The sequence below is a fragment of the Protomyctophum bolini genome (genome assembly GCF_963924005.1).
Source record: "Protomyctophum bolini genome assembly, chromosome: 4".
Taxonomy (NCBI): Eukaryota; Metazoa; Chordata; class Actinopteri; order Myctophiformes; family Myctophidae; genus Protomyctophum; species Protomyctophum bolini.
In genome coordinates, this window is record NC_137865.1 from 46,831,649 (window position 1) to 46,846,123 (window position 14,475).

Below are 14,475 nucleotides of genomic sequence, written 5' to 3' on the forward strand. Positions count from 1 at the left end.
TAGAAGTGTTTAATGTTTACCAGTAGGCTGTAGAAGTGTTTGATGTTTACCAGTAGGCTGTAGAAGTGTTTGATGTTTACCAGTAGGCTGTAGAAGTGTTTAATGTTTACCAGTAGGCTGTAGAAGTGTTTAATGTTTACCAGTAGGCTGTAGAAGTGTTTAATGTTTACCAGTAGGCTGTAGAAGTGTTTGATGTTTACCAGTAGGCTGTAGAAGTGTTTGATGTTTACCAGTAGGCTGTAGAAGTGTTTAATGTTTACCAGTAGGCTGTAGAAGTGTTTGATGTTTACCAGTAGGCTGTAGAAGTGTTTGATGTTTACCAGTAGGCTGTAGAAGTGTTTGATGTTTACCAGTAGGCTGTAGAAGTGTTTAATGTTTACCAGTAGGCTGTAGAAGTGTTTGATGTTTACCAGTAGGCTGTAGAAGTGTTTGATGTTTACCAGTAGGCTGTAGAAGTGTTTGATGTTTACCAGTAGGCTGTAGAAGTGTTTAATGTTTACCAGTAGGCTGTAGAAGTGTTTAATGTTTACCAGTAGGCTGTAGAAGTGTTTAATGTTTACCAGTAGGCTGTAGAAGTGTTTAATGTTTACCAGTAGGCTGTAGAAGTGTTTAATGTTTACCAGTAGGCTGTAGAAGTGTTTAATGTTTACCAGTAGGCTGTAGAAGTGTTTGATGTTTACCAGTAGGCTGTAGAAGTGTTTAGTGTTTACCAGTAGGCTGTAGAAGTGTTTGATGTTTACCAGTAGGCTGTAGAAGTGTTTGATGTTTACCAGTAGGCTGTAGAAGTGTTTGATGTTTACCAGTAGGCTGTAGAAGTGTTTAATGTTTACCAGTAGGCTGTAGAAGTGTTTAATGTTTACCAGTAGGCTGTAGAAGTGTTTAATGTTTACCAGTAGGCTGTAGAAGTGTTTGATGTTTACCAGTAGGCTGTAGAAGTGTTTGATGTTTACCAGTAGGCTGTAGAAGTGTTTAATGTTTACCAGTAGGCTGTAGAAGTGTTTAGTGTTTACCAGTAGGCTGTAGAAGTGTTTAATGTTTACCAGTAGGCTGTAGAAGTGTTTGATGTTTACCAGTAGGCTGTAGAAGTGTTTAGTGTTTACCAGTAGGCTGTAGAAGTGTTTGATGTTTACCAGTAGGCTGTAGAAGTGTTTGATGTTTACCAGTAGGCTGTAGAAGTGTTTGATGTTTACCAGTAGGCTGTAGAAGTGTTTGATGTTTACCAGTAGGCTGTAGAAGTGTTTAGTGTTTACCAGTAGGCTGTAGAAGTGTTTGATGTTTACCAGTAGGCTGTAGAAGTGTTTAATGTTTACCAGTAGGCTGTAGAAGTGTTTAATGTTTACCAGTAGGCTGTAGAAGTGTTTAGTGTTTACCAGTAGGCTGTAGAAGTGTTTGATGTTTACCAGTAGGCTGTAGAAGTGTTTGATGTTTACCAGAAGGCTGTAGAAGTGTTTGATGTTTACCAGTAGGCTGTAGAAGTGTTTGATGTTTACCAGTAGGCTGTAGAAGTGTTTGATGTTTACCAGTAGGCTGTAGAAGTGTTTGATGTTTACCAGTAGGCTGTAGAAGTGTTTGATGTTTACCAGTAGGCTGTAGAAGTGTTTAATGTTTACCAGTAGGCTGTAGAAGTGTTTGATGTTTACCAGTAGGCTGTAGAAGTGTTTGATGTTTACCAGTAGGCTGTAGAAGTGTTTGATGTTTACCAGTAGGCTGTAGAAGTGTTTGATGTTTACCAGTAGGCTGTAGAAGTGTTTGATGTTTACCAGTAGGCTGTAGAAGTGTTTGATGTTTACCAGTAGGCTGTAGAAGTGTTTGATGTTTACCAGTAGGCTGTAGAAGTGTTTGATGTTTACCAGTAGGCTGTAGAAGTGTTTAATGTTTACCAGTAGGCTGTAGAAGTGTTTAATGTTTACCAGTAGGCTGTAGAAGTGTTTAATGTTTACCAGTAGGCTGTAGAAGTGTTTAATGTTTACCAGTAGGCTGTAGAAGTGTTTGATGTTTACCAGTAGGCTGTAGAAGTGATTAATGTTTACCAGTAGGCTGTAGAAGTGTTTGATGTTTACCAGTAGACTGTAGAAGTGTTTAATGTTTACCAGTAGGCTGTAGAAGTGTTTAATGTTTACCAGTAAGCTGTAGAAGTGTTTAATGTTTACCAGTAGGCTGTAGAAGTGATTAATGTTTACCAGTAGGCTGTAGAAGTGATTAATGTTTACCAGTAGGCTGTAGAAGTGTTTAATGTTTACCAGTAGGCTGTAGAAGTGTTTGATGTTTACCAGTAGGCTGTAGAAGTGTTTGATGTTTACCAGTAGGCTGTAGAAGTGATTAATGTTTACCAGTAGGCTGTAGAAGTGTTTAATGTTTACCAGTAGGCTGTAGAAGTGTTTAATGTTTACCAGTAGGCTGTAGAAGTGTTGGATGTTTACCAGTAGGCTGTAGAAGTGTTTAATGTTTACCAGTAGGCTGTAGAAGTGTTTAATGTTTACCAGTAGGCTGTAGAAGTGTTTGATGTTTACCAGTAGGCTGTAGAAGTGTTTAATGTTTACCAGTAGGCTGTAGAAGTGTTGGATGTTTACCAGTAGGCTGTAGAAGTGTTTGATGTTTACCAGTAGGCTGTAGAAGTGTTTGATGTTTACCAGTAGGCTGTAGAAGTGTTTGATGTTTACCAGTAGGCTGTAGAAGTGTTTGATGTTTACCAGTAGGCTGTAGAAGTGTTTAATGTTTACCAGTAGGCTGTAGAAGTGATTAATGTTTACCAGTAGGCTGTAGAAGTGTTTGATGTTTACCAGTAGGCTGTAGAAGTGTTTAATGTTTACCAGTAGGCTGTAGAAGTGTTTAATGTTTACCAGTAGGCTGTAGAAGTGTTTAATGTTTACCAGTAGGCTGTAGAAGTGTTTAATGTTTACCAGAAGGCTGTAGAAGTGTTTTATGTTTACCAGTAGGCTGTAGAAGTGTTTGATGTTTACCAGTAGGCTGTAGAAGTGTTTGATGTTTACCAGTAGGCTGTAGAAGTGTTTAATGTTTACCAGTAGGCTGTAGAAGTGTTTAATGTTTACCAGTAGGCTGTAGAAGTGTTTAATGTTTACCAGTAGGCTGTAGAAGTGTTTAATGTTTACCAGTAGGCTGTAGAAGTGTTTGATGTTTACCAGTAGGCTGTAGAAGTGTTTAATGTTTACCAGTAGGCTGTAGAAGTGTTTAATGTTTACCAGTAGGCTGTAGAAGTGTTTAATGTTTACCAGTAGGCTGTAGAAGTGTTTAATGTTTACCAGTAGGCTGTAGAAGTGTTTAATGTTTACCAGTAGGCTGTAGAAGTGTTTAATGTTTACCAGTAGGCTGTAGAAGTGTTTAATGTTTACCAGTAGGCTGTAGAAGTGTTTAATGTTTACCAGTAGGCTGTAGAAGTGTTTAATGTTTACCAGTAGGCTGTAGAAGTGATTAATGTTTACCAGTAGGCTGTAGAAGTGTTTAATGTTTACCAGTAGGCTGTAGAAGTGTTTAATGTTTACCAGTAGGCTGTAGAAGTGATTAATGTTTACCAGTAGGCTGTAGAAGTGATTAATGTTTACCAGTAGGCTGTAGAAGTGTTTAATGTTTACCAGTAGGCTGTAGAAGTGTTTAATGTTTACCAGTAGGCTGTAGAAGTGATTAATGTTTACCAGTAGGCTGTAGAAGTGATTAATGTTTACCAGTAGGCTGTAGAAGTGTTTAATGTTTACCAGTAGGCTGTAGAAGTGTTTGATGTTTACCAGTAGGCTGTAGAAGTGTTTAATGTTTACCAGTAGGCTGTAGAAGTGTTTAATGTTTACCAGTAGGCTGTAGAAGTGATTAATGTTTACCAGTAGGCTGTAGAAGTGTTTAATGTTTACCAGTAGGCTGTAGAAGTGTTTGATGTTTACCAGTAGGCTGTAGAAGTGTTTAATGTTTACCAGTAGGCTGTAGAAGTGTTTGATGTTTACCAGTAGGCTGTAGAAGTGTTTAATGTTTACCAGTAGGCTGTAGAAGTGTTTGATGTTTACCAGTAGGCTGTAGAAGTGTTTGATGTTTACCAGTAGGCTGTAGAAGTGTTTGATGTTTACCAGTAGGCTGTAGAAGTGTTTGATGAGCACGGACACCACCCGCAGCAGCCTCATGCAGATGGGGAAGTAGGGCTTCTCCACGGGGGCCGGCGAGGAGGCGCTGCCCCCCCCACAGCCCTGACGGAACTTTATGTTGGGAGAGAACAGCTTGATGACCAGAGGACACACGCGCTCCTTCAGCAGGAAGCTGAACTCCTGGTGCTGGGAGGGACAGAGTGACAGAGTGACAGAGAACTTTATGTCGGGAGAGAACAGCTTGATGACCAGAGGACACACGCGCTCCTTCAGCAGGAAGCTGAACTCCTGGTGCTGGGAAGGACAGAGTGACAGAGAGAAAGACAGTGACAGAGACATAAAAGCATGAAATATGGAGATACAAGGGTTTTTTGGCAGACAGTAGCACTGTGTGTGTTATATGGACGTGGTGACTTCGGGCTTTCACTTCTAGTGATTTTTTACTAGTAGCCTAGTTTGCTAGTCGACTAGCTGTTTAACTACCTATTATGTAAAAATAGGTTTCTTATCAACTAGTCAACGAGGTCAACTAGTGGATTAACTAGTCGACTAGTTGAATAGTCGACTAGTTGCTTAAAGCTAGTTGATTCTCAGCAAGTGTAAAATCAGTCATTACGACAGCATCAAGGCCCGCCAAAAGACATTTCATTCGACTAAATCAACCGTAGATTTAGTCGACTAAAATCTTGATATTTAGACTAAAACTAAAACTAGAACTAGACCAACACTACAGCATTCCCGGGTGACTAAAACGGGACTAAAACGAAATGGAAAACTATTCAAAAGACTAAGACAAAAACGTTGCTGTCAAAAACAAGTCCTACCTGTAGGAAGACCTGGGGGAAGTCGTTGAGGACAGACTCCAGCAGCTCCAGACCAAACGTCCTGGTCATCTCCGTCATGCCCACCAGCCAGTAGGGGGCGTCAGCGTTCACCAGCTGACATAGGTCCTGCACACACACACACACACACACACACACACACACACACAGGAGATAGAAGGTTACTGCCCGACAGCAACAATATGGTCTTCAATGTTTTGCCTGTGTGGTTTTCCAGCCTCTCACAGGTACTCGCAGACGTGAGCATATCACACCTGTCTTGGCCTCCCTTCATTGGCTCCCTGTCCTCTTGTGGATTTTAAAATGATTTAATTGTCTTTAAATCTATTAATGGTCTGGCTCCTCTTTATCTGTCTGACCTTATTGAGGTCTATACTCCTCCTAGGTCACTGCGGTCTGAGGGCCAGCTAAACCTCAGGGTCACAAAGCGACCGAGCCTTCTCTGTTGTAGCCCCCAAACTATGGAACGCACTCCCCTCCCACGTCAAATTGGCCCCTTCCATCGAGACTTTTAAATCTCGCCTAAAGACGCACCTCTATACCCGCTTGAGTTCCTTCGGTCCTTGTATATGTTTTGTCTCACTGTGATGCTGTTGTTTTTCTGTAATGTGTCTCAGCTGTTTTCACTGTTTGTACTTTGTTTTCTCGCTGTTGTTATTCTGTGTGGTAGCTTTAGTGCATTTTTATTTATTTTTCTCCTGTACAGCACTTTGTAAACTCTGAGTTTTGAAACGTGCTATATAAATAAAGTGGATTGGATTGGATTGGAAAACAACCACTGTGAAATCGGCTCTGGATAATCGGAAGATCACGCGCACGCACATGAATGCACACGCACGCTCGTGCACTTGCGTGCGTGAGCGTTCCGTGCTCTCTACCGAGTGTCTACATACATGCACCTGCTCTCACACTGTTGAACCAAGGACTATCTTTTAAATTTTTATTTTTTTCCTATTCCAGCATTTTGCAGATTATCCAGAGCCGATTACAGAGGCAGGAAACCACACAGGCAACATATTGAAGAACATTTATTGTTGCTTGTTGCATGCTCTTCTCTTGAATCTAGGGGGGGGGGGGGGGGGGGTTTAAGCCAGACCGAATCAGCCGTTGGCAAAATAAAATTGCCTGCCGGCGGATTAGTGTGATTTGAGTCTGGCTTATTAGCCAGGCTATACTCCTTACTGGCCTACCGGCATGTGCACTTAAGCCTCTCCAACTGATCCAAAATGCCTCAGCTCGCTTGGTCTTCAACCAGCCAAAATTATCACACGTCTCCCCACTATAGTATAGTATGTATAGCTGACATAGATACTCCACTGTTACGTTCTTAGTTTATACATGATTCATGATAACTACTTTTTATATATGTGATGTATGACATGCTTTTGTTTTTGCTTAAATGTAAGTCGCTCTGGATCAAGAGCGTCTGCTAAATGCCTAAATTGTAAATTGAGAGCTGTCTCCCCCTGGTGGCCATACCTGGAAGAGCATGTAGGCGTCCTTGGCGCTGGGCCTCAGAGTGCTGACAGACCTCCTGTTGGTGTTCCCCTGGACGGGGGGGGGCTGCTCCGATATGCCTGGGAGAGAGAGAGAGACTATGGATTAGACTGGGAGAGAGAGAGAGAGATTTTTGTTGAATTGAATTGAATTGAATTGAATGACTATGGATTAGACTGGGAGGGAGAGAGAGAGAGAGAGAGAGAGAGAGAGAGAGAGAGAGAGAGAGAGAGAGAGAGACTATGGATTAGACTGGGAGAGAGAGAGAGAGAGAGAGATTTTTGTTTCATACACTGTATGCAATGCTTTGGCAATATAAGAATGCTTGTCATGCCAATAAAGTATAATTGAATTGAATTGAATTGAATTGAATTGAATTGAATTGAATTGAATTGAGAGACTATGGATTAGACTGAGAGAGAGAGAGAGAGAGAGAGTTGGTGTAATGACAGAGAGAGGAGGGGGGGGGTGGAGTTTAGATGAGGAGAGAGCACAGGGGGACGAGCAGACATATGTCTGGCTCACACTCCAGTCTGTCTCTCTCTCCCTCTCCCTCTCTCTCTCTCTCTCTCTCTCTCACACACACACACACACACACACGCAGTAAAATAACGAGAAAAAAGTCCAACCCACACATCTGTCCGTTCCAAGCTCCCAGACTCACACAAGCAGGTCAGTCACACCCCTTTCCCTGCCAGGATTAATTAATCTATGTATCGCGCATTGCCAAGCTTTTATCGCGCGCACCACTGTCCTAGAAAACAGAGGTTTTTCTGAAAACTGTCAGGATTTAGAAGACTTCTTTTTTTTTTCCAGAATAGTCCTCAGGTCTAAATGGGTTAAAAGAGAACACCTTAAGCGCTTTGTAACATTGGTTTAGAAAAGTGCTAGTGTACTGTATACTGTATAAACAATGCATTACTTATGTTGCCCTTGTTATCTTTATCTACGTGTAATATAAAGAGACTAAATATATCCTCAAAAAAAAAAGAAGAAAAAAAAGAGAACACCTTTTCTCCGTTTCACACCTGCTGCAAAGGAGACAAACCCAGCTCCAGGAGAGACGGAAATAGCAGATCTACAAGCTCACAAAGCGTCGCACTCCGACGCGTTGAGAGCTTGTAGATCAACTATTTTCGGGCCGCAACCCAGCACTCTTTAGCTATAGTGGAGATGCAGGTGTAACGACATGGGTTTCTAAAACAAATTTGTTCAACGCAAAATACTGTGTTCAAGTTCAGGAGACTGAATGCTGCCTTCCGATATATGGCATGGAAAGGAGAGGAGGTGGTGGACTTCTAACTTTGCTAGATGTACGAGCAGGCAGAATACGGTCTCTATTTTGGGATTGTGGCTGAACTCACATGTACCGTGAAACTGGAAGTGAACTTGACTCTTTGCACCGTGAAACTGCAAGTGAACTTGACTCTTTGTGAACTCAGCTATCGAGCGGTTGCTGACTCCTGCTAGAAAGTTCACTTGACATACAGCCATAAAAAACGCCGACCTCTGTGAATAATACTGTTCTACAAAACACCCACTTTAGACAGAGTAGCATCCACTGATCTGTTCCACTGTGTCCTGGTGTAACGTAGCGTAAGCCAAGTCCTGCTTGTTCACCTGTGTACTCACTACTTTCCCATGATTGTTTGTCACATCACCACCACACTATGCCGCCCAGGGCAAGCTGCACGCTGTGTGAATCTTATAAACACAACAAACTCCCCCATGTTCATTTAACTCTATGCACTGTAGTTTGAGGGCAGCGAGCATTAATGTGAATCATTCATCATCACACACAGCTGGGTGTGTTCATATGGTTCTGACGCACAGCTGGCTGGCAGTATAGTGGACTGAAAATGTCTTCCTTAGGGAAGAGACAACGTGTGACTTCATTTCATTTTATATCGCCGCGCCCCGTCCCGTCGGTGTGGTTTTCCAAATTAATTCACTGCGCAAAAAGCATGGAATAAGGATGTGTATATATACAGGAAACTCCCGTTAAAACTTTCCAACAATAACTCCGGTAAACTCCCGAATTGTACCATCACACCTGTATATTACCGTATATTAACTGTATATGTACCATCACACCTGTATATTACCGTATATTAACTATTATGCTGCTAAACTTGAGGTTTACGGGCAAATCTAGTGCCCATCATTTCCTGTTAACTCCTCTTTTCACGCAGTGGAAGAAGAGTCACATTTTGGTCACTGCCACGGTCAAATATTGTCTCTGTTCCGTGGAAACCTCGTATGTCCAAAACTGTTCATTTTCAGGATTCAAATTCAAAAACACCAAAAGTGTGCATTTATTGGCTATTTCCACTACCATAAGCCCTCAATGAATTGCATTGAATTGCATTGCATTGAATTGAATGGGGCTATGGGGTGTTGTGCAAATTCGGATCCAAATTCCTATGCTGCCATAGCTGTTGCTAATGGCTGTCATCCTAATATCCTGACGTCTGACCTTTGAAGCGCTCGTCCTCGGCCACCATCCTCTCGAACACCACGGTGACCACCTGTCTGACGGTGGCCGCTGCCGTGTTGTTGGTGATGTTGTCCTTGGTGAAGTGGAGACGGAAACACAGGACGATGGCCTGGGGGACAGACAGAGAGGAGAGGACAGGGACATGTTAATATCACTGTGGAACACAGCACCATGGCCTGGGGGACAGACAGAGAGGAGAGGACAGGGACATGTTAATATCACTGTGAAACACAGCACCATGGCCTGGGGGACAGACAGAGAGGACAGGGACAGGCATGTTGACATGTTAATACAAGTAAGACGCGCAAGTGCGGGAAGTGAACGCAGCTCGTAAATTGCAACAATTAGAATTAAAAAAGGTTTTCTACTGTGTGACCCTGCCTGTCCTGACTTTGGTTGGTACCGAAGTCCAACGTTTTTGGAAGCATAATGTATCATAAATAGTGGAAACAACATGACTGTGGCTGCGCTAGCGAGCACACTAATTACACTGTATCTAATTATACTGTATCGCCTACATGGAAAGGTTCCCCTAGAGTCTAGGGAAAGGTTGCATACTTATACTAAATGTAACTGCCGGTGACACTTGGTTTTGCAATCATTTCTTTAGTTTAAAGTTTGTTATATTCTTTATTTATTGTCTGTCTTATTTTGTTGTTCATTTTGATACTTCCTGCAATTTGGCATAATTTTACTTTGACACTTCCCGTTACCTATCCATATATAGCTGAAGCCTGTTAGCTTCACTCACCTCAGACCCATAGACTCACAGCCAGACTCCAGAGTGAGCAGAGGGAGAGAGTCATTGGCATTCTAAATTAACACCATTAACAACAGTTGTACAATACCTAATGAGAAGCTCTGTAGAAGTTAGTAGTGTTTATTTTCTAACGTTACTAGCCTGGGGAAAGTGAACCAGTCTTGCATCATCCGACCTCGACCTCCGCCGGCTGTGGTGGAGGTGCGGGGAGCGCGGGCACGGCTTTCCGCATGGCTCTCAAACACGGTGTGCCTATAGATTAATCTCGTGAGTCGTGGACTCGTGTGTAGGCATATTGATTTTGAGATGTTTCCTCAACGTGGATGTGGTGCAACTGGTGCAAAGTTGCAACAACCTTTTGCAGGAAACCACGGCATCGCATTTATTGCACTTTGCGCGCTCAGCCTCAGAGTCATTTCCCTCTCTCTGTTAACCACACTTTGGAGATCTCTCTTCGACATACTGTCACGCTCGCTCCGCGGCGGTGAGCGGTCTCTGAATGCACAGAACAGGCGTATCCTCCCCGACCCCACTCGGTGTGTGTGTGTGTGAGGTGTTATTGTACCTTTGAGAGGACCTCGTCATGGACCACAGTGTTGGTGGTGAGCAGCACCAGGACCGTCTGCAGCAGCTTCAGTTCCTCCAGACCGTTCTCCATCAGCTGCCACAGCATGTTGATGATGTTACCCGCCGCCGCCTGGAGGAACACGGACACACATTGAATAATAACAACTCCAGAGAAAGATACTCAACTGTCAGTGTGAAAGATATTATGAAGCTAGGAAATTAAGCACCAGCTCAGTGGCCTTGTGGTTAGAGTCTCCGCCCTGAGACTGGGAGGTCGGGGTTCGATCCCCGGCCGGGTCATACCAAAGACTCTAAACAATGGGACCCAGTGCCTCCCTGCTTGACACTCAGCATCAAGGGTTGGATTGGGGGTGAGTCCCTGCGACATACTAGCGTCATGTCCAGGGGGTGTACTTCAAGCTGCCTCACGCTACAGAAACAGGAGATATGCTCCTGCCCTATGGGCCTCATGGCTCGGCAAGGCTACTTAGTAAATTAAGCATTATGTTGTACTTTAGCTATTTTTGAGGGTTGGTAACCACTGCACTAGAGGACACGGGGAGAACATGAAAAACTCCACACAGAATTTGCATGAAATAAACAAGTCTCTGAGTAGACTAGGGGGGTTAAACGCAGCTCCGTACCCACCTCAGACACCACCTCGTGGGACAAGAGTCTCTGAGTGGACTAGGGGAGGTTAACAGCAGCTCCGTACCCACCTCAGACACCACCTCGTGGGACATGAGTCTCTGAGTGGACTAGGGGAGGTTAACAGCAGCTCCGTACCCACCTCAGACACCACCTCGTGGGACATGAGTCTCTGGATGGCAGCCAGACACAGCTGGGTGATCTTGGGCTCCTTGGTTCCACATCCCATCAGGAAGGGCTGGACCACCTCCGAGCTGTTCTCCTTCAGAGCTGAGGAGCACCGCAGAGCAGCACCGCAGAGCAGTTGATTAGACCAGTGGTTTTCAACAGGTGGTCCTTGGACCACTGGTGGTCCGTGGAGGTATTGCATGTGGTCCCTGACCACATGCAATACCTCCACGGACCATACATTAGTAATGTAGGGATTTGTTGATTTGTTTTAAATGTTCTTTCCACTAGTTGAGAAACCGTGAACTGAATGACCTGGTGACCTATGATGAGTCCATCCATGTAGTCATTTTACTGACAAGTTCAAGTTCAATAAATTCAACAGAAAAAGGGAGTTAGAATCTCAAGAAGGGGGAAGTGCACCGGATTGTCTGGTTGAGTCATTATTATTAGGACATTTTACCAGTAGTAGTCAACGGTTGAGAAGCAGTGGGATGTATACACATGGGATGGATAGCAAGTGTTAACTTACAAAAGCACTAATTTTAGCCCATACCCCCACCCAACACAATAGTGGTACCCAGGTTGATTCTAAGTCAGGGTGGTTTCGTTCAATAGCTAAAGCATAACGTAATGCTAACACCAAAAGGGGTTCCCACTTCCTGCCCAAAATGGGTTAAAGTCAGTCAAAGACTTTTCTGTGTGGATGTATGGGGCTGTCAAGGCCAGAAAGTAGTTTTTTGCCACTCAGTGGGCGTTCCCGCATAACTTCCGGGTGATGATGATGTCATGATGTCCCTCTATTGGCAAATCTTGGAATATAATCAAATATTTTCTTCTGTGGGGTCTTTTCACGTAATCAGCACTGCCCACAGCCCCATCACTCACCTGCTAATATGTCGCTGCTTCTCGCCGCGATGGTCTTAACCTTCACTATGCCCGACTCTGCAGCCTGGGGGCGAGAGAGAGAGAGAGAGAGAGAGAGAGACATTGTTAAAGGGCCACTTTGCAAAAAGAAAAAAAGCATTATGTTAAATGTCGTTGAGAAGATTTAGAACACTTTGCTCTGAGGTTGAATAAAAGTTTTTCCGGTATTTTTTTTTGTTTTTTGCACAAATTATTTTCACTACTTTTGAAATTGGGCTTAATTCAGGTATTTGTGTTTTGGTACCAGGGAGAGACAAGACGAGCTGGAAAACAACCTGGAAATGTATGGGAAACGATGACATAGAGGCCTCTCGCTCATGCAGTCTACAACTCTGTTGGGGGGGTCAAGCACCCCCAAATTGACCCCCATTGACCCCCATTTGAAAAGATATGTCAGGAGGAGGCAGGGACCCCCCCCCCCCCCATAAGAGAAGATTTTTACGGCTCTAGCAGTGATTCTCAACCCGTTTAATCTAAAGCACCCCCAACATCCCCGCAACATCGGAGTTGGAACCGGAGGAGACCCAATTGGGTCTCCATTGACGCACTGAGCGCTGTTCAGAAGTTCTGAGCCGCTGCCAATGGCATTTCCCAATATATATTGTAAAAATAAATGTTACTGTAACTCTGAGAGTGTACAAAATGGAAACGGTCCATTTGTACCCTCTCAGAGTTACAGACCCATAAGGGTCCATTTGGTTCCAAACTATCATTTAGCTGGGAAACACTGGCCTGACACATGGGTGGGCTGTTGCTCTGTCTCCCCCCCCCCCCCCCCCCCCGTAACCAAATCAGTGATAATGTCAGTGGTCGATAATGTCAACAGCTAGAGAAAACACAGGCACAGGTCTCTGTCTGTTATCCCATTCTGACCTGAGATCAGATTCTCATCCATCTTCTACACCTCGACAGTTTTCTTCAAGGTGTAGTAGAAAACTGTCAGTTTTCTACAGTTTTTCAGTCGTTTTTCTTCGATTTTTCAAAAATAGCAGACCTACAAGCTCGTAGCGCGCCACTCGGTGGCGCGCTATGAGCTTGTAGATCTGCTATTTTTCAATAGCTAAAGCACAACATCATGCTAACACCAAAAGGGGTTCCCCAACTTTCCCACCCAAAATGGGGTAGTCTGATATCGAGCCAACGTTTCCCTGCATTCCGTTCATACACATCAGCTGTAGTCCCATTATGGTTGGGAAAGATTCACTTTAGTGTCCAACAGATGGATATACTGTAGTGAAGATAGAGAACGTTATTGATACCATAAAATCCACATCCATGATCCATAACACCTGCAACACCTCTGGGTGACCTACAGTGGCACTGTTGAGCAGCAGCACCAAAGGGCCACTCACGCTGAGCAACACAACTATAACAATAAAAAGTATAACAAACAATAAAACAGTACAGTACAGTACAGTAATAATAATGAATTGCATTTTTATAGCGCTTTTCTATGCACTACGTGCCTACTCAAAGCGCTTTACAATGGTTCATTCATTCATACATTGGGAGGTGAACAGTCGACGCCAGCGTCCTCAATTACAGTACAGTACAGTACACTACAGTACAGTACAGTACAGGCCCTCGGTTGCGGCCCGGCCAAATGAGACACATTATTTTTTCTGTTTCCCTGAGCATTGGAGCAGCGTGCCATTGTACAGTCAGTACTTCTATAATCAGCTGTAATCATCTGACCTGCCACAAGGGCGCACTGCATGGGAGTCAACAATTCATAACCTTCTGAAAGCGCCCAGTTAGTTACTAAGCAAGGCTGAGGCTACCTGAGATCAGATTCTAAAAATGTCTTCTATGTCAGTCGCTCTTCGATTTTTCTAAAATAGCAGACCAACAAGCTCTTAGCCACTCGGTGGCGCGCTATGAGCTTGTAGATCTGCTATTTTTCAATAGCTAAAGCATAACGTAATGCTAACACCAAAAGGGCCGATATTCTAAAAAGATTAAAAGAAATGTCTTCTAAATAGACAATATTCTGATAAACCCGATGTTTCTATGACAGTCGTTCTCAAGAAATGTCATGTCAAAGACCCCCCCCCCCCCCCCCACATGCAGAAGCAGAGTTAAAAGCAGATTTGAGTTAAAAACATTCTCTCTGAAAGAATATATATTCAAAGATTTGAGCCACATTTTCACGATAATAAAAAGCAGATCTACAAGCTCACACGGCGGTGCTTTGTGAGAGGCTGGTACTGTATTACTGTATATCTATCTGATCATGGTACCACCCAGCCCAGAATGTTATGGATGCTGGAGTTCGAGGGGTTAAAGTTAATCTTCCACAAATGCAAGTCTACAGCTTTCTCCTTTGTTCCTCGCATGGAGCCAAATGAAAGGGGAAGCACACACACACACACACACACACACACACACACACACACACACACACACAGAAACTCTGCTGTGTCAACATTACATGTTCCCAGGGGGAGATATTAATACAGCCAATAGAATGAAGAACAATCACAC

The 14,475-nt window shown here is 43.6% G+C and overlaps 1 protein-coding gene across 5 annotated transcripts in view; it reads right to left on the minus strand.

Moving 5' to 3' along the window:
- mon2 (MON2 homolog, regulator of endosome-to-Golgi trafficking) overlaps positions 1–12,012 on the minus strand; it is a 66,283-nt gene extending 54,271 nt beyond the window's left edge. For 4 of the 5 annotated variants that reach the window (XR_013963904.1, XM_080760891.1, XM_080760890.1 and 1 more), the window contains exons 1-7: positions 11,953–12,012; positions 11,039–11,166; positions 10,247–10,378; positions 8,901–9,030; positions 6,407–6,504; positions 4,910–5,035; positions 4,071–4,271 (exon numbers count right to left, since the gene is read on the minus strand). Coding sequence is in view for 4 of the 5 variants with exons in the window: in XM_080760891.1 (XP_080617017.1) it covers positions 4,071–4,271; positions 4,910–5,035; positions 6,407–6,504; positions 8,901–9,030; positions 10,247–10,378; positions 11,039–11,125 (774 nt within the window). In the remaining variant the exon portion in view is untranslated. Of the gene's footprint in view, positions 1–4,070; positions 4,272–4,909; positions 5,036–6,406; positions 6,505–8,900; positions 9,031–10,246; positions 10,379–10,967; positions 10,995–11,038; positions 11,167–11,952 lie in introns of those variants that run through there. The other variant, XM_080760892.1, reaches the window with a different exon arrangement.
- Between the last annotated feature and the right edge of the window lie 2,463 nt (positions 12,013–14,475).